Below are 20,397 nucleotides of genomic sequence, written 5' to 3' on the forward strand. Positions count from 1 at the left end.
AGACCAGAACGTGTTTTTGAGACCTTTTTTTTTGAGACCTTTCTCGTGTTTTTGAGACCTTTCTCTGTTTTTGAGACCTTTCTCTGTTTTTGTTTGAGACCTTTCTCTGTTTTTGAGACCTTTCTCTGTTTTTGAGACCTTTCTCTGTATTTGAGACCTCTCCCTGTTTTTGAGACCTTATTATACTATTGAGACATTGTTGTGTGTTTGTTTCTGAGACCTTTCTCTGTTTTTGAGACCGTATTGTGCTATTGAGACATTACTGTGTGTTTGTTTCTGAGAGCTTTCTGTGTTTTTGAGACCTTATTATACTTTTGAGACCTTGTTGTGTGTTTATTTATGAGACCTTTATTATTTATGGCCGCCCATATGATATCGATTGTTTCAGAACATTTGATTATTGCAAATAATTCGTGCACATTCACTTCTATAATATACATTTCAAATGAGTGCTCAAGAATGTTCTCAATTTTTAGAAGGACCAATGGAATGGTCCAAGATTTTCAAACGCCGTTTACTCAGAACAGCAATTTTGCGTATTCGGCACTCCGCCGTGTTCATAACGATTATTATATGAGCGTAAAATCATTCCGTAGAAGGAAGATATTCAAAATATGTTATTTAATGAATTATAAGTTAACCCATGAATGAATGAATTACAATGATTAATTAATCAATTATTTACTAAAGTATTTAATCATTTAATTAATATAATTCATAAATTGGTTGTTCAATAATCAAACCATTCAATTTAATAATTGATTATTTGATCAATTCCTGATTAAAATAAGTTGTTCATTTATAATGTATTTCAATGCATAAATGTGGATAATATACAAATAACATTCTGAAAGAGAATAAGGTCCCGTTGATATACAGGGTGTCCCTGAAAGAACTATATCGTCGAAAACTTGTTTGGGTATTTTATCGCCACAACTAATCATAACTAAATACTTGGTTTAGTTGAGGAATAAATCAGCTATCACACAATTTTTGAATTTTGACAATTGACCATACCGTTCTTGAAATATATGAATTTTACGAAACTCCCTCATTTTCAAGCCTTCCCACGGATTCAAATACCGATGATCTATATGTGACCGTACAGCGCGAATGAGCCGTAAATTCCCTGTGCAGGAAGGTCACCAATAATAATCCTATTGTTGAAGAGGATAATAAGCTTCTACCTTAGATGGCAATATAATTTTTAATAGCTCTGGTCTTTGTTTGCTTTGGCTAAATCCAGTTCCAGTGGTGGGTTACCAGGCATTGTATTTTGTATAGGTGTGTATAACCAACAATTAACAATGAGAGAACTTTCTTGAACCTCGTTGATTGGGGATGATTTGATATGACTGCCAATTATGACTGTTTGATATTTATTGCCAGCAATATGGAAAAAGAGACACATGTAGAAACGAAAAAAGCTACCATTTTGTTGAAGGAGCAAAGTTCAACAAACCATAACCCCGCTTCTGGATACCGTTTGAAGTCAAATAATATACCATTGTAAAGCTTATGGTGTATATTTTCTAAACACGAAATAAAATAAATTTGACCGGGGAGGAATTTACGGCTCATTTGCCGTGTACGGTCACATATAGTATATTATAGTCAGAGTGCTAAGGCCATCTTGATTTAATAATTCGTCTCATAGCCCCGTGCGCATTAGCAAAATCACCCGGTTTTTTTTGTTCGAGTTATTCACACAAAAATATCATATCTCACATTGTCAGATGTCAACATACTTTAAAGCGTAAATCTCAATTCTTCATCTTGACCACAGTCATGACAGTGCAACCTGAGAGATGAAAAGGTGGTCTATCTATTACCAAATTAAAGTTAAAAAAAACAAAACAAAAAAACTAATTAAAACCGCATTTCGTATTAGGTTTTTAACTTGGGAAGGGCTTTGAGACGAACTATTAAGATTAACAATTAAGATGGCCTAATCATTGCGCATCATCAGCGCATGTTGCGTCTGTCATTGATAGATATGGATTCCGTGGAAAGGCTTGAAAATGAGGGAGTTTCGTAAAATTCTTTGATTTTAAAAACGGAGCGGTCAATTGTCAAAATTCAAAATTCAGTTCCTGGCAATAACAATTCTTGCAGGGACACCCTGTATACAATGACGTCACTCGCTTGAAAGTTGATTAGATCACAGCATGGTTTTCTATATTGTAGCGGCAACCAATCATCGTTCGTTTGAATAGCGTCAGAACAAGTCACATATTCTTTATACTTGTACACGATTCAGTTGCAATAGAAATGGGCAGAATCGAGATCAATCTCAGCTTCGTATAATTAACACTAATGCAGAAGTGGAAAAGTACTTGAGGAATGCTTTCGTTAATTTCGGATTCATAATACTAGATAATGGCTTTCGACACCAAGAGGAAAGATTCTGCAAGGTTTTATACATATACTTTGCTTTTTGTGCTCATGTCAATATCCATCGTTGGTGCAGGTTAGTGTTTAGCAATATTTATTATATTTTTTATTTAATTTATTTTTGAGTGTAAGAAACGTGATAAAATATTAAGTTTGAAAGAAAATATCTACGCTGACATACTTCAATTGCATCGTTTTATTGTGTTTATTTTCTATCATGATTATTATTTTGCATAAACATGCTTCCAGTGAAATAATTTGATTAATGCAGCAAACCTGTGAATCGTCATTGTGGAACTAGTAGGTTGATGGCTTTATGATTGTGTTTATAATGTAAAATATAATTATTAAATAGAAATTCACACCCATTGCATTTAAACACGATGATGGGTTTGAAAATAAAATAAAGTAAATTAAAACGTGTTCATTGACATTGTGAAGGGAAAACGTGATGTTTTGCAACCTATTTATTTACCATTGCTTCACGTAATTATTCATAATGTGACGCGATCAAGCAAAATCAATCGGAACTCGGAAATACTAAATTTTGAGTTTCTTATAGGGCAGTAAAAAGCATTTACAAAAAAACACCCATTGAACAACCAGTTCCAAAGATACGCGCAATTAAAAACTTTCCAAAACAAAAGGAAACAAAAAGAAATATTTCCTTTGTTTGGCAATATCTAAAAATCAATATTTCCGAGTTCCGACTGATTTTGCTTGATCGCATCACATATGACCGTTTGTAAAGAAGGCGTAAATCATATTCTGAGACATTTATTTAAAATAATCAATTTGTACGGTTTCTAGAGTTTCTGTCCAACGTTAAGGAGTTAAAAAAGGTGGTAAAATAAATAAATTAAATAAAAATAAATAGTAAGAAATTACAGTGAAACCATCATTAGATACAGTGCTCAACTATAAAATCTAGGACGAAATATATAATTATATACACTTTTTGACAGTGCAACTGAAGAGTGTGGATGACATGCCATTGCCATGTGTTAAATGCACTTGTAAAATAATAAATAAATAAATAAATAAATAAATAAATAAATAAATAAATAAATAAATAAATAAATAAATAAATAAATAAATAAATAAATAAATAAATAAATAATGAATAAATAATAAATAAAGATTTTCATCGTACCTTTTATGCGTTTAATGCGTCATATGTACGCAAACAATAATTATTCTGTTGTGTTGTAAAGAATTAATTAAATAAATAAATATATATATAAATGAATGAACAAACTATTTTATGCGCTGTAATTTTTTTGCAGAGGATAGTTTTTCAAAAGTGATTCATCTGACAACAGGTCAATCAGTAAACGTAACCTCACCTGGTTATCCGAGATTCTATCCAGATAGCTTAGATATGACATTATACTTCACTTCCAATGATAATGGAAGCTTCATTGTAGACATTCACGAACTGGCGTTACTTCTCATAAATGGCTATTATTACGATTACTTCTCTGTCGGGATAGGAGACAATAGTTCCTCATCAGGCACTGTAGTGTTGCAGGAAGATTCCTATGTTTCGCCTGGTACAACATTGGTGTTAGAGGAAAGTGATATTTGGATAAGGCTTCAGTCAGGATACAAATATCGCAGCAGAGGCTTTTCTATCAATGTTAAAAGAGTGTTAAATTCAGGTGAGTGGTGAAATTACTCATTATGTTTATTCAATTAAAGGGGCATTTCGTGATCCACAGCCTCATCCCCCACTTTATTCAAAAAAAATTGAGATTTTTATACCACTGGAAACCTCTGGCTACATAATGTTTATGTACCAAAAATTTCTTGCAGATTAATTCGTTTAGCAAAAATATCGTCAAATTTGAATTTCGTTTCTGGTGCACCAGAACGAAATTACAACAGTGGCCTATACACATAATCATGCATAACTCGCAAACGCAAAATCAGAATCAACTGAAATTTTGCGAATAAGCTTGTTTCGTGAAAAATGTCATAAATAGAGGATGCTAGGATCACGAAATCCTCCTTTAAAAAGACGAATCTTTTACCGATTGCATGGACTAATCTGTTCAGATTAAATATTGAGTTGAAAGGATTTTCATTGCTTTTCAATCTTTTGTCGACTGCATTTAGGGAAAATCGTTTCCAATTAATACAAAGATTGAGAATATTCACTCTAAAATGTTTGAAATCTCATTCCAACCATATGCAAACGCGAGCGCATGCCATTTGGCAGTACATTGAAGTAACACTTTATTTGGTGGTAGAATCAGTTTAAGATTCCATTTAAATATCTATTTCAAATATCTATTTTTCAATCTATTTGGATTCCTATCATCAACCGTTAAAAGATTGGTCGATTGAAGAGAGCTTACAAACGGATTCGTTTGTTTTTGTTATGGTATTATGTAATATTGGAACAGCGGTCATTGTTAAATAACTTTGGCTGGCATGAGTTTGTAAATTTATGGTTCATTTCTTGGCTCATTGTTTTACAGTTCCATGTGTTGGAGGCCATTTACTGTGTGGATCTCAATATTCTGGTAGTGGATGCCTTGGCGATGTTCTTGTTTGCAGAAACTGTTCTGATTACGAAAAGTTTGTGGAAGCAATCCTTGACTGTGGTAAGAATTTTTAACAAGACCGATGTGAATGACCATATCGCAAATATTTTGAGTGTTGACATAAAATGGGATATCTTCATTTTTGTTAGCATTGCTTACGGTTCTTTATCACAATATTACGCACTCCTTTTGTCATTTCAGACAGGTGTACCAATGATGAATTTTAGTGTGCCTCAGGGTTCGGGTGTGTGGCCCAATCTATGGTTTGTGACAATGTATTACATTGTATGGATGGATCTGACGAATGGCATTGCCGTGAGTAAATTAAGCAACTATTGTTGATTATTCTTCAATAATGTTATGATAAGTTATACCGAGAAAAGATATTAAGGCTGGACTAGGATTTTGTTTACTAGAAAAAACAAACAAGTGCCAGTTTATATTGTCTTTGGTTTACTTACACAAAGTAAAGATTGTGCAAAATTATGCAATATTTATAACAATGCAAATTCATTACAATGTGATTCACAACATTTGCTTTCATTTAATAGATGCTTGTGAAACAATATCAAACATTACGATGGTTGCGGGCGATGTTACCTATCTGACCTCACCAAGTTTTCCAGAGTTTCGCCCGGTTGATCTGACCTGTATTTGGCATTTCGTATCGCCCACCCACTCCTGGACAGTATGATGTTTCTATCATATTCATTGATGTATGGCAATTTGACATTGGCGTTGGTGATATTTTTACCTCTGACTACATCGTAGGACAATTCTTCTGGACAGTTATAAACAAAATCCTGATAGATAACTCTAATATGTGGATAAAGTTTAGACAATGGGCGGATTGGTTTGATGGTGGCTTTTTTGTCAAAATAGAAAGAATTCTTGATCTTGGTAAGCTAAACACTAAATTCTTATCACAAAATGTGTTCAGTCACTTACAACGACCCAAGTAAATACCCTCTTCTTGAATGACCATGTGTTATCATATGCCAAATTTGTAAAAGGCATTAAGTATGATAATATATTTATACGCATTATTATACCTTCATTATAATGGTTCCAATAATGATAGGCGTACATTTAAATTAAAATAACCCAAGATTGAAACATTTGTCCCGAGAAACTTACTCTGGTAGCAAAAGACGCTACTTTCAAATCGCAAATTTTCGCGCGCGTCGCTCACAATTCACTTGTTCAATGCCACATTTTGGCATTTTTCAAGAAAAAAAATCTGGGAGCTTCGCTCCGCTTCGAAATGTGTTGAAAGATTTTAAACCAAAACCCATTCCCTAATGTCATATAGGAAATTTATCTTATCGCTTCTTTTAACATGACCCCACCCATAACTTATGCACGTCATCGTCGACCAAAGGGGACACGTGCGTTCATTTTACCCCGGGCCCGTCGTGGCTCTCGGCGGCACTGGTGATGCGAATATAGTTGGGGAGGATTACGCAATGGAATAATGGTATTGGAATGCATGGTCTTGCAGACGTTTCATATCAATTTCGATGCACTCTTTAAGCAAAGACATTGTTCATTGACTTTAAAACCGTAAGACAAAACAGGCGAAAATAGTAACTTTTTGCACAAGATTTGCAATTTAAGAGAATTGGCCATTACTCATTGCAATGAATCTAGTATATGGACAATATACGTGTGCTCTTTCATTTGTAAGGATCAACCGGGGTATTTACTACCAAATCTACATCTTGGTCAAAAATTGTGCGTGAATAGGCCGTTTTCAACAGATTTACTACATTCGCCTTGCTATAAAAATTGAATTGCGTCATCTGTTGACGTAATGAAAAAAGTTGTTTTTAGCGGGAAGTGTTAGCTTTTGTTCGATATAAACACTTGATTGGATGACGGGAACATTCGGGATTTGGACAAAAACTAATCACAGATGCCGTATTTTCCACTAGTCACCAGCTCGCATAGCTCATGATGCTATGCACTCAACCGTGTAGTGTAAACACAGACTGTGTAGAGACAAGGCATTGCTAGGCTAACTGTGCTTGGAAACAGTTGTGTGCTCAGGTGTATTGAGGTGGAAACGGTGCATAGATGCGTTTATGAGAGAATCGTTTTGTTGCCAAACCTTTCGCACCATTTGATTCTCAGGGCGGGGACATGGGAGTTTGAATCAGGCGGCGGCGAAATGGTTTTTCCGCCGCCGACCGTGAAGATTTCCATTTAAATGTATACCTTTATACAGGATTCGGTGAGGGATATTTTTCTTTCAGTGAGGCGATTTTTTTCGTCTGTCGGCGAATTTATTTTCCCAAAACTCCCATGCCACCGATTGTGAAGCAGAGCCAGTACCGCTGCGCAACCGTACCCTAAGATATTGAAACAAAAAGACCCGGCATTATATATATATCATGAGCTCAGCTTTTCACTAAATTAATTTATGTTAAGTGTGCTGAGGCTTGTGGATCAACGTTTATTTATTTATTTATTTATTTATTTATTTATTTATTTATTTATTTATTTATTTATTTATTTATTTATTTATTTATTTATTTATTTATTTATTTATTTATTTATTTATTTATTTATTATTATTAATTTCAGAGACATGTCACCAGAGTGAGTTTAAATGTCAATCTGGTTATAGTTGTATCGATCAGAGTTTAGTTTGTGATGTCAACTTTGATTGTTATGACGAGTCAGACGAATACGAGTGCGGTAAGTAATGTATTATTTATCCGGAGATATATGGAAATATGTGAACGTACAGCACGAATGAGCCGTAAATGTCCTAAATTGTATTCTGAGTTACAGTGTAAAATGTGTATGGAGGTCGTATTCATCGGTTACCGCAAGTTGGCGCGACATCTATCTCATTTGATAGTCAAACACCAATTAATAAGCCTATTGTTGACGAGGATAATAAGCTTCTACTTTAGATGGCTATAGAATTTTTAATAGGTTTGGTCTTTGTTTGCTTTGGCTAAATCCTGTTCAAGTGGTGGGTTACCAGGCATTGTATTTTGTATAGGTATGAATAACCAACAATAATATTAACAATGAGATAACTTTCTTGAACCTCATTGACTTGGGGATGATTTGAAATGACCACTAATTATGACTGTTTGATATTTATTGCCAGCAATGTGGGAAAAGAGAAACGAATAAAGCTACCATCTTGTTGAAGGAGCAAAGTTCAACAAACAATAACCCCGCTTCTGGATATCGTTTGAAGTCAAATGATATACCTTTTTAAAGCTTTTGATGTATATTTTCTAAACACCAAATAAAAATTGACCGGGTAGGAATTTACGGCTCATTCGTCGTGTACGGTCACATATATGATGGTTAAGTGTTGCTAAAAACTTTTAAGTGTCCGCACCTCATCCATTTGATCCAAAATGGTGCCATTTTTGAAGTGTTTGCCATTGTCGAAACGCAAAAAGTGTCACAGCTCGTCTGTTGTAATAATATTTATATTTTAGTTACTAGTCTTGAGTCTAAATGACGGTTTAACTTCCATTGACCTCGATCGTCACTACAAAGCTACTGTCACATAAAATTCTTTCGAATTTCAATAAAGTTTGGAGTACTAGACTGATGAAATATTTGTTTTCACTTTTGATATACACATCGGCATTAAGTGAAGTATATAATATAATATGTCTGGAAACTGTAAAAAATGCACTCTTTTTCAGGCTTTTGCGGTGACTCTGAAATCACATTGAACAAGTACAACGTAACTCGCCTGCATTCTATTCCTCGCTACCCATATAACTACGCGCCAAACCTATATTGCGATTGGTTCATTCAAGGCACGAGTCCTGGCTACATTTTGATGACATTTATAAACTTCGGTGTGGACAGTGGGGATTATTTCACCGTAGGTTATGGGAATAATATATCTGAAGAAACAACAGTTCTTCGTTTGGCTGGTGATATTAGTATAAATACGCTTACTTTGAATTCTACGTCAGGATGGGTCACCTTTACCACTGGTAATGAGAGTAAATGGGGATTTGACGTGGACCTGGAGCTACGGGAGAGTTTGGTAATGTTTAAATATAATGGTAATTTTGGTATTTTTACATTTTCTTGGAGTTAAACAAGTAAGATATGTATACAATATATGCAACTACTGTACTGAAAATTCAACAACTCAAAGCAAGTAGTTATTGATTTATTGATCAAATATTGGTTTTCCCTCATTTTTGACTGTAACTCCACAACTGTTGTCTGTGCGCCAGTGCAGTCGACGCCTTGATACGATGCTATTCTTGTCCCAATCTGAGGTTGAAAAAAATGCAAAACAGGACTGAAAATCCAGATTATATAATGTCTTGGAGTTAAAAACAAGTTGTGACAATATATAATATTCTTTAACACTTGAGAAAGTTCCTTCAATATATGACACGATAAAAAGGGCCCAGCAATACGATGCTATTTGAACCAATCTGAGGCGCAATGCAATAACGGGCCTGATCGAAGTCATTATGTAATTCCTTGTAAAATGTAGGATTTAATTTGGTAAAATCATGATATACTTATGATTAATGTAATTATCTTTATATGAAGTGTTTAAGAATGAGAATAAATGTATTGTTTTAAGTCGCTGTCGTGCATCTATTATTTCAAATAACATGGGTGACATAATTGTATATGACATAATACAACTCTGCTTCGCCTCGTTCTACTTAAAATAATGATGTCGCCCGTGGACGATTGATGCACGACAGCGGCTAAAAGCAATACCTAATTTATTCTCTAAATTTAATCCAGCTTAATCACTACTTGCAGGGTTCCGCCATTATGCCATATATATGGAGAGCTTCAAACTGGCAGCATACATGAATGGGAATTGAACCAGTGATGTAACATTCCGTGTTGAAGTTTTCGTAATTCTTCCTTTCATGTATGCTGACAGTTCGAGGCTCACCCCATAGTGCATAATGGCGGAACCCAGCAAATAGCAATATACATTTCACCCACCTTCTGTAAAAATATGGTGTTTATCTCACTGTTTAGTTTATACAATTCTTTGCAGATTTGTGGTAGTACTACTTTTTCTCCTCTTTACCCTTTTTTTATCAGTGAAATGTGCAAATGATGAGTTTCAGTGTCACTCTGGATATGGATGTCTGTATCAAGCCGCCTTGTGTGATAATATACCTCAGTGTTTGCATGGTTCCGATGAGTTGGGTTGTGATGGTATGTTACCGTATGCACACGGGTAGTAAAATATTTAACATAGTTGTTCATGATATATATATATACACCCCTACACCCCTACATACACACCCCAAACCTCCACACATCCATTCATTTATCCATACATAAACAACTCTTAATAAGGCGCCTCTCCAACTTGATAAAATAAAATAAAACAAAGGAAAAGCAAAAAAAAAGTCAATATGATAGATAGAAATAAGTCCTTCTTGGGAAGCTGTTCATGGGAGCAGAAATATAAAACGATTTATCTCCAATGCAATTTTTCACGCGGAATGGGGTGGGAGGGCGATAATGAATGACAACCTTTGCCATGTTCCTTGGTGTAACCGAACATTGGTAAAAAGAGTTATAGTTTTTAAAGGGCATTTCGTGATCCGTAGCCTCATCCCCGCTTTAAAAACAAATGAGATTTTTGTAACCACCGGAAAACTCTGGATACATATTTGTGTTCAACAAATTTCTTGCAGATTCATCAGCTTAGTAAAAAGCTTCAACGTTGTATTTGTGTTCTGTTAACAGAACGAAATTACAGCACAGTGGCCAAACGCAAAATCATAATCAACTGAAATCTTGGAATAAACTCTTGTCGTGGATATCTACTCAAACATACCATAAAAAGAGGATGAGATGCTAGAATCGCAAAATAATCCTTTCAAAGCCAAAATGTAGGAAAGAAAAATAGTTTGTAAAATGTGTAATCTTAAATTATAGTTATGCACCATTATTCTGTTTTGTTCAATGGTCCTACAGTTCTATGTGGAGAAAACACGATTATTTTACACCATTCTGAAGTAGTTAATCTGACATCACCAGGATATCCCGGCTTATACCCGTTAGATATATTATGCACTTGGACTGTATCCGTCGTAGGGGATCGAGTGCTATTTATAGAATTCCTTGATTTTAACCTAGCTCTTCCGTATGATTACCTCAAGTTCGGAAATGAGATAACGACATTTTATGAATTGACTGGTGACCGACCACCTAATTTCATTGTAATAAATAACACGGACATAACACTGACGTTTGATTCATTCCGATGGAATTACGGCTTTACTGGATTTTTATTGGAACTCTCTACAACAGAATCAAATAGTAAGTATTGCGGTTAATTATTATGACAAACGAAACTGGTGCACAAATCAGTAAAGATATTCGTGTCAATACGACACCATATGAACCATTTCGGCAAAGAATTCAAAGCCCACTGAATCATTTTAACCTTGACCTATTTTGTGATGTTACTGAGGTAACAAAACACCAGATATATAGCAAACTATTATTTGTTTAAAATGTTGTTCCAAGCGGAACAATTTTAGATCACTTTGATCAAAATCGGAGCATTTAAACCAAAAATTAACATTTGATTGTACATCGGAGATAGTGCAATCTTTACTTTTTCCGAATCTTAATAATGAGAAGAATACAATTAAGATGTTTTTTTATAATCCATGTTTGCCCAATTTTAAAATTTGAGATCTTGCAATAGCGGCCATTTTGAATATATGCAAATTACCATTTCCTTTTGTTTTGGATAAGTCATACTGGAGGTTGTTTAGAGTCACTAGTAAGCAAAATCATTGGTGTTCCAATTTTGTCAAGCTCTAACGTAAATTGATTCGTCTATTATATATTTAATTTCAGCAACATGTAGAACAGAAGACTTTTCATGCCATAGGGTTAGTATGTCTTCACAGTTATCAAAGATGTGACGGCTTGCAAGATTGTCCTGATATGTCTGATGAGGAAAATTGCGGTAAGGCTATGTTTTCTACATATTTTGAACTTTCAAAAGAGCTTTTCCCCTCTTTCCGCTACCAATTCAGTTTATTATGTAATATATTACAGGAATAAAATAAGGTTTAATACCACCCAATGGCTTGATGTTTCGTCCTCCCAAATGGTCAGAGCTCAGAGCATCTTCGTAATTGAAGACCTGAGCGCAAGAAGACCGTAAGTCCACTAGGCCCCTCAACATGTATACACTAAAGTTGCGTATAGTTTCGTATAGTGTGGTAATGTTTTATACATGTTCAGGGGCCAAAACAAATCTTTCACAACCTTTCATGATGTTTTCACCCTGGAACATGTATTAAACGTTATAAAACCCTAACAAACTATACCTAACTTTAGTGTATACATGTTGAGGGGCCAAGTGGACTCACGGTCTTCTTGCGCTCAGGTCTTCAATTTCGCCCCTTGAACAGTAGCGTAGCCAGGGATTCGTGGAACCCCATGCGGATCATCTTGACTCCTTTTGTCATTTTCGGCGTATTTTAGAGTTTTAGGTATTTTTAACCATTTTCTTTTAGTGTTGACCCACAGAAAGTCACTTTGCCCAACCCACCTCCTTAACCTGTTTATACATCGACACAGGTTCAGATGACTTTTAAATAACGTGCTTCCACTGTACAGAACATTTAGTTTTTGACATTTGAGAAACGGAATTAATACACCAGTAGTAGTTTAATAATGCAATTTGTGTTTGATGTGAATTTGTAATATGATTGATGATTTATGTTTGCTTGTTCCAATCATGCATCTGTTGCTTGCCCTTTTTCAATAAAAACACAATAACAAAAATAAAGCGGTTTAATTAATATAACAAGAGACTACTATTAAGACGTCATTTCATTTTTATGGAGGCGTCATTCTCCTATTATTGGAATGCATTAATCCGTACCAAAAAGTTTCAGACAAGGGTATACTATTCGTTTATTTTTTTAAAGGTGAATGTGGCGTTCGAAACATTTACATTGGGTCGGATGAAGAAATAGTAACATTAACAACTCCTGGATACCCAATGTCTTATCGGAATGACTTGGTGTGCGAATGGATAGTACGAGCTGCTGGAGAAAGAATAATTATCTTGGATATCATTGATTTTGATATGGAGAACAGATATGATTTTCTTATTGTTGGTAATGGCCACAATTCTGCAATTGAAAGTTCCACCATCGCTAAATTAACTGGACAAGTCAAGTTGCGAACGCTGGTATCAAATGAGGCACAGATGTGGCTTAAAGTAGCGTCAGATCGCACTGGAACCGGGCGTGGTTTTCAGATAGACCTCACACGAACAATAGATGTTGAAGGTAATTATTGTTGAAAAATCCACAAGGGATGATTTATTGACGAAACCGCAACCAGTAGTTTCAAAGGATTATTTTTCTTATATGATAAATTTTTAACTGAAATCGTTACTTTTTGATTTCCGATTAAATGGACCGAAGATTAACAACTAAGAATTGAAACAGGGGTATGGTTTGTATAATATAAAATATTTTCGGTAATGAAGTGGTTGAAATTAAAGACAATGATTCGAATTTTGGATTTATATCAGGTTTCTCTACCATGGTAGTATTTTCTAACTACCCAACTACTTTTGAGCCATTTGGCTCTACACATGCATTACATGTTATCGAATCAGCTACATAGGATTTTGATAGTAGGTGAACATTTTCGCACCTCATTTGACTATTTCTAGTTTGAATTGTATTTCATATTGAGTGACATCAAGGGAGGAGGTGGGAAAAGGGAGGGGAAGAGGGGAGGGGCAGCTACCCTCCTGTGAGTCGTGACCTCTCATGCCGCCCTATTTTTGACAATTTTCGTCAAAATCCCCCCTTCTAAGTTGTCCGGGCCCTGCCCCTTAAGTCCCATTAGTCTCAGATAGTTTCATTACAGAACACACAATTTGTGTCTAACCTTTACCATTATTAACATGATAGTTAGTTGCCTAATATTGTTTTCATCTTAAATATTTGATCAGATATTTGTAAGCTAGAAGATTTTGATTGTGGTGACGGAGTTTGTGTCGACTCGTCAGCGGAATGTGATGGATTTAATGACTGTATGAATTTGGCCGAAGAGACTCATTGTGGTAAATATGCCATTCTCTGATTTTTGGTAAATTTTGAAATGTTTGTGAGAAAGTTAAGAACATCTTACTTATAGATGAGTTTGCATGTGCTTTACCTGTGGTACGCCCTCTGCTAGTTTGAGATAAGAACTGCAGGGCATAAATCTACATGGAGGAAGTGGATTTGTTTTGCATTAACTTCGGTTTCAAAACAAATAATACTAAAAATGTTAACAAACTTACTTACATGTGTTATAAGCTACACAATATCATAAAATTGAAACAACAAAGATTTTCAGTATGGGTTTTTAAAATAATTTATGTAGTCTGCCTTAAATAATCTGCTGTATTATTTTGTCTTCAAACAACAAATGGAATCTGAAAAGTAAAGATGTGACATCACAGGTCAACATATCTATATATAAACCTATTTTGCTTTCTTTAAAAACAAACAGACATACAGACAAACAGCTATAGTGCGGATAGCTAGAATTGGCATAATAAATCAAATGGATTAGTAATGATTGCAATTTACTTTTCAACTTTTATAAATACATTGGTGTTGCTATAACTTATTGTCTCAAAAATGTGATATCAACTTGTGGTAATAAGATTTGAATGGTTTTCAAAATGTCATTATTTCAGCATATATTACTTGCCCCGGTTCATACCTGACGAGGCCGATTCAGTGGATATTCGGATGTGTGTACCTATACAAGATGTCTGTGATGGACAGACTCATTGTGCTGCTGGAGACGATGAAACTGAGTGTGGTATTGTTAATTTTTCTATTTTAATGATAACGTGTGTGTGCGGGTGTGGGGGTGTGTGTAGGAGGGGGTGGGGTGGGTGATAGGGTATAGGGTGTGGGGTGTGTGAGGCCGTGTGGGTGGGTGGTATCTGGGTTGGCAAAGGGGTTCCGAGCAGATTTTTTCGGCCGAATTAATCAATGGGCATTTAAGGGCAGTGACACTGTTATTTAATCAATCATTCATTCATTCATTCATTCATTCATTCATTCATTCATTCATTCATTCATTCATTCATTCATTCATATTTTATTTTATCAATCATCAACATCAAATTACAAGTGCACTGGTAGCTCAACAGAGTAATAATATTAAATGCAACCATCATCTACTATAACACCTTTAAGTGTTAAAAGCGTTAACTTAGCTCAACTTTCCCTCTGTTGTTAAAGGCGCTCACATGCAATGTTTCTTTTATTTTCAATATTACAGATTGTTGTATATCTATCAAAATTAGGCAATGTTTTCTAATTTCTTTGATTCTCTCTTCGAAACCGTTTCCTTAGCCAATACAGGGTGATTTAAAATGAACTGTACCCAACTTCAAAAATAAAAATAAAATACTTACCGACATTTAAATAATTTGTGTTTATAAGCTGTAACAGGATAGTATGTTTCCTATTATTGGTGAAAACATCATGTATTTATCTCTAATGGTTTTGAAGAAAAATGCATTCTTAGAAAACACACCAAAAACGATGTTGCACACGGATGAGTATTTTATTCAAACTATCTGTTCTACAGCATTTTGCTCACTCAACTGCCCTCAGACACTTTTAGTTCAACATAAATTGCGCTTGTTTATTTAACAATGAAAATAAGATGCATTGATAAATAAATACAATTAAAATTAAATACTTACCGACATTTAAATAATTTTATAGTACAAGCTGTAATAAGATAGTAGGTCATGTTTCCTATTATTGGTGAAACAATCAGGTCTCAATTACGAGTGTATGGATATTGCACCAACACCATTTCTATTTGAATTCAAATTTCCGTACTCTACAATTTCAAGTCAACGGGTCCTTTGTTCTACATGTATTATTTAACATGTAATGTTTGCAAACCTGACAGTGTAATTGAATATCAATATTATTGATTTAATAATGCGAAATAACATTTGTCTTGGTTTTGCTCTACATGTACGTAGTCATGGTAGTTGTATTTTGTTACTGCGCGTTAGAGAACACGGATAAACTTAGTCCCGTGTGTTGGTCTAAAAAATGGGATGATAACTTGAAAATGCGATATCTTCCGACTAAAACCACTTATTATCAAAATTCAAAATTTCTACTACAAAACACTTATCACTGCCTTCTATGATAGTTTTTTGATATGTACAATCTCCGCAAATATATACAAAAATTGGGTGAAGTTGGGTACAGTTCATTTTAAATCACCCTGTAGTACATTATCATTATTATAACCCAGCAAACACAAAAACGTTTTAAAAACGTTTTAAATAAGTTATATTTTGGCTTTTGGTTTAGGTAAAAACGTTTTAATAACATTAAAATGTCGGGTTATATAAAGGTCATGATAACGTTTTAAAACGTTTTGTATGGAAAAGTGTTCACACTACAACAATATTTTGAATGTTTCAAAAATGTTATTGTAAACTATTTTTGCAAACATTTTTGCCAAATATTGCGTCAATACTTCAATAACATTATGTTGAAATATTTGAACCCAGCAAACACAGAAATGTTCTTAAAATGTTTTTTTCAAAACCTTTTAATAACATTTAAACGTCGGGTTATATAAAGGTCATGAAAACGTTTTTAAAACGTTATTGTAAATATTTTGGGCAAACATTTTTTGCAAAATATTTTTTCAACCTCAAAATAACATTCTGTTTAGAATGATTTTTACCAAGTTTTCACAAATGTTTTTGGAATGTTATTAAAACGTTTTTATACCCTTTATATAACACGACATCTAAATGTTTTCTGTAAAACATTTGTGTTTGCTGTGCAGTAAATTACCAACAAATGTTTTTTAATATTATGAAAACGTTTTATACCATTAATGTATCCTTTATGTAACCCGACATTTAAACGTTTTCTGACAACCTTTTATAACCTTTTGCGAATGATGTCGAAAACGTTTTGTGTTTGCTGGGGAGGGACTAATACTTGCGCAACCCAAAAAATTCAGAACGGAAAATATTATCAGATATCGGAGAAGACCAACAAAATAATACAATGTTACGTAAACAGTTTTGAAAAGATTTTTAAAATCTTAGAACCTGAGGTCACTATTTACCGCCCATAATTATTCACAATTCTAATGATTTTTTGTTTTAAAAAAATCACAAATCTCAATTAATATACTTTATAAAAGGGAGCACAAATAGTATAATGAAAACGAACTTGTAATTTTCAGATACAAAACGATGTCCAAGAAACTGCCATTGTTTGTATGATCTTGAAGAACCTTCTTGTCAGGTGCAATCGTGGATGGAAGAAGGAAACACTTCAAAATACACCTCTGTTGTCTTATTCTTTGTAAGTCCAAACATATTGCTCTTCTATTTACCGCAGACTTCAATAAAATTACAGTATGAACTTGAATGTAGTAAACTTGAATGTAAATAATTCGTTAATTTTGCCCAAGTGTTATAGGGAAATTATTATTTTATCTGCCGCTAATTTAAATTCACCTTCGACTCTTTTAACAGGGAGCTACACGGCAACAACTTATCATCTCTAGAATCTGGGGACTTCAAAGGATTGGCGAATTTATGTACTCTGTAAGTGACATTTAAGTACTGTGGATAATAGAAACAAAGAAGCAAGTGCAATTCCCAATGAACATTTCAAAGGAAACTTCTATTGTCTATAAATTGTAATTAAAAACAAACAAAAAAGCATCAGCCATAGTTAAATATAATTCAAATGGTATCTTAACCTTCAGGTATCAATAATATCATATTTTTGGTTGTGTAACGCAGAAAAACCTAATACAATGACCGCTTTTGTTCTATTTATACATGTAGGTCTCTTTCTCGAAATGGGTTAACGGAGTTGAAACAGCGTACCTTTGACGGACTTGATAACCTGATTTGGCTGTAAGCATAGCAATAACAATATAGCCATCTCTGCGCACATTCTTTTAATAGAAATTTCACATTTCAATGGAACAAAGACTATATTAATTATGCAACTTTATGTTTCTTCTCACATAACACATTATAAAACACTACAAATCTTTTGAGTGCTACTAATTATACAATTGTGCAATTAATACACTCGGAAGTGTCAACATTTACTGGTGGTCCAAGTTTCTTTGGTTCAATCTTAGTACCAAAACTTTTATGCTGAACTCAAACAATACTTGTGGCGTCTTTTAAAGGTGCTGTCTTGGGTGTTTTTTGGGAGGGAATTTAATTGGATTTAAAGGATGACACAGGGGTGAAGTTATAAGAAAAAAGTCACATTATATAGTCTATACAGGTGTTAAAACGGAAAAGTGTTCCAATTTCAAGGAAAGTTGTCTCATATTGTTCGTCATGTAAAAATAGTCAGAAGGAATCACAATTAAATCTTTTACTAGAACTTACTTTTACAACTTGCACGTTGCGTCTGATACCATCAGACTTCATCAGGCAACTGATCCCCCTGGGCTGGTCATGTGATACTTTTAGAAGAGGCCGTGACCCCCAAACGGTCGCGACCTACAGTTTGGGATCCGCTGCCGTAACCTTTGCATTGCAGTTGCGTGTCATCCACCTACAGGGTGTCCCAATAAAAACAGAACCCTCATTGCGCCCTATTTTGGTATGTAAAGAAATCTAAATCGTTAGCTTTAATAAACCAAAACAATTATTTCAATCGGCTCACAATTTTTGAAGATATGCCCTCTTTTAGAAATGTACCCGTTTTTCACTCTGTCCACGGATGAGGTTTGACAACATTAAAGATTAAAACGAAACACACTGTTAATGACATGGATAGATAATAGCATTAGGCTTTGGAACGCATTCACTATGAGCGAGGATCACCAGCTAGCCTCCAACATCTTCGCAACCGTATTACTACTGCATTCGCATGTATACAGCGCACACGGAGGATACGCAATGCAATTGATGCAATGAGGACCGGGGCTGAAACCTGTATTCGTCAAGGAGGCAACCAGGTAGAGGGCAAAGCAACACAGTAAACTCACTTCAGAAGAATCAGGGACATACCAAACAGCTCCTTTCAGGCTACCGTTATCATTGAGGAATGCTTGATATTCATGCATTGTACGTGTACTCTTGTTCAATCTTTGAAGTAGCCAAACATCTTCCGCGGATGGAATGAAAATCGGGTTCATTTCTTTAAAAGAGCATAATTATCTTCAAAAATTGCGAGCCGATTGAAATATTTCTTTCAGTTTATTAAAGCTAACGAATAAAGGTTTCTTTACATGCTAAAATATGTTTGATTAACTTTTCATAAATAGGAGCTGTAAATATTTATCCCAGAATGTGTGGACTCTATATCAATTTGAAGTTAATTATAATTAGATTTTGTTTTACAGGGATTTGTCATACAATGACATCAAGTTGCTGAAAAGCCTTGTTTTCGAAGAGTTACGCAAGCTTCAAGAATTGTAAGTAATTGTCTAACGCTACGTATGTAAAAGTCATCATTATATTTATTCTAAGATTTCCCTGAAAATGGTCATTATCATTCACTAAATGCTTAGCAACTCAAAATGTATCACATATGCTGTTGCGCTGATAATAATATTATTATTATGGTTAATAGCTAGACATGAGTAAGCGGGAACTTTTAAATTATCTTTCAATAATTTTACAGATTCTTGTATGACGTTCCGCTAACTGTTGTATTTGACAAGGCATTCTGGGGATTATCTGCACTTAAAACACTGTAAGTATTCCTATCCGATCTTTAACCCTAGAACTACTAGGGGGAGTTGCAACAAACCCCCTAAGGTTTGTCATCCGTCATAAAACAAACGTGCGTGCGAGCTAATCTTAGATCCATTCTTTGGGCCCATTTTAGTGATGATTTTTTACCCCCATCACCTTACCGGGTGTAGGGCCGGCCATCAAAAATGACCATAGAGGGGGAGGGGAGTAGTGAGGCCCACCATTGGTTACTACAATAAAATCCATGATTTTCATTTCACTCTTGCAAAATTCTTCCAAGAGCTTTTTACTTGTTACGTTGAAATAGTCATTTTCTTTTATATTTAGGAGAAAATTCAGTGAAAATCGTTAAAGTTCATAGAAATATAACGGCATATAATGACGTTATAATTGAAAAAAAGCATTACTACCCCCCATGAAGCATGTGTTACAAAATATGGCTCTTGAAACTTGAACTCAATTAAATAATTGTATGATATAAATGTAGTGCCAACTTAGGGATCATGACTTTGTCGATATTCTACGGAATAAATAGCGTATTATAATATTTTTGTATCATTTTTCCGATCCAAATAGAGTTTTTGTCCGTGGGGAAAGGGCAGAGGAGTACTTTAATTTCGATGAACAGGCAACAAAAGGACTCAAAAACTTGGATCAAATGTGAGTATTATTCTTTTAATAGTTTTGAAA

General features: G+C 34.5%; 1 protein-coding gene across 1 annotated transcript; it reads left to right on the forward strand.

Annotated features, from left to right (window-relative positions):
• Nucleotides 1–2,379: 2,379 nt before the first annotated feature.
• Nucleotides 2,380–14,057, forward strand: LOC140166686 (low-density lipoprotein receptor-related protein 12-like). The gene is made up of 8 exons (XM_072190183.1): nt 2,380–2,470; nt 3,681–4,055; nt 4,878–5,003; nt 7,530–7,643; nt 8,903–8,976; nt 11,799–11,910; nt 12,884–13,249; nt 13,927–14,057. Exons 1-8 carry the CDS (start codon nt 2,380–2,382, stop codon nt 14,055–14,057), a joined length of 1,389 nt encoding a protein of 462 aa, XP_072046284.1.
• Nucleotides 14,058–20,397: the final 6,340 nt, after the last annotated feature.

This window comes from Amphiura filiformis, chromosome 12 (genome assembly GCF_039555335.1).
Source record: "Amphiura filiformis chromosome 12, Afil_fr2py, whole genome shotgun sequence".
Lineage (NCBI taxonomy): Eukaryota > Metazoa > Echinodermata > Ophiuroidea > Amphilepidida > Amphiuridae > Amphiura > Amphiura filiformis.

Coding starts and splice junctions, on each gene's coding strand:
- LOC140166686 (XM_072190183.1), top strand. CDS start 2,380: ATGGCTTTCGACACCAAGAGGAAAGATTCTGCAAGGTTTTATACATAT. Junction 2,471..3,680: donor AATATCCATCGTTGGTGCAG/GTTAGTGTTTAG, acceptor ATTTTTTTGCAG/AGGATAGTTTTTCAAAAGTG. Junction 11,911..12,883: donor GTCTGATGAGGAAAATTGCG/GTAAGGCTATGT, acceptor ATTTTTTTAAAG/GTGAATGTGGCGTTCGAAAC.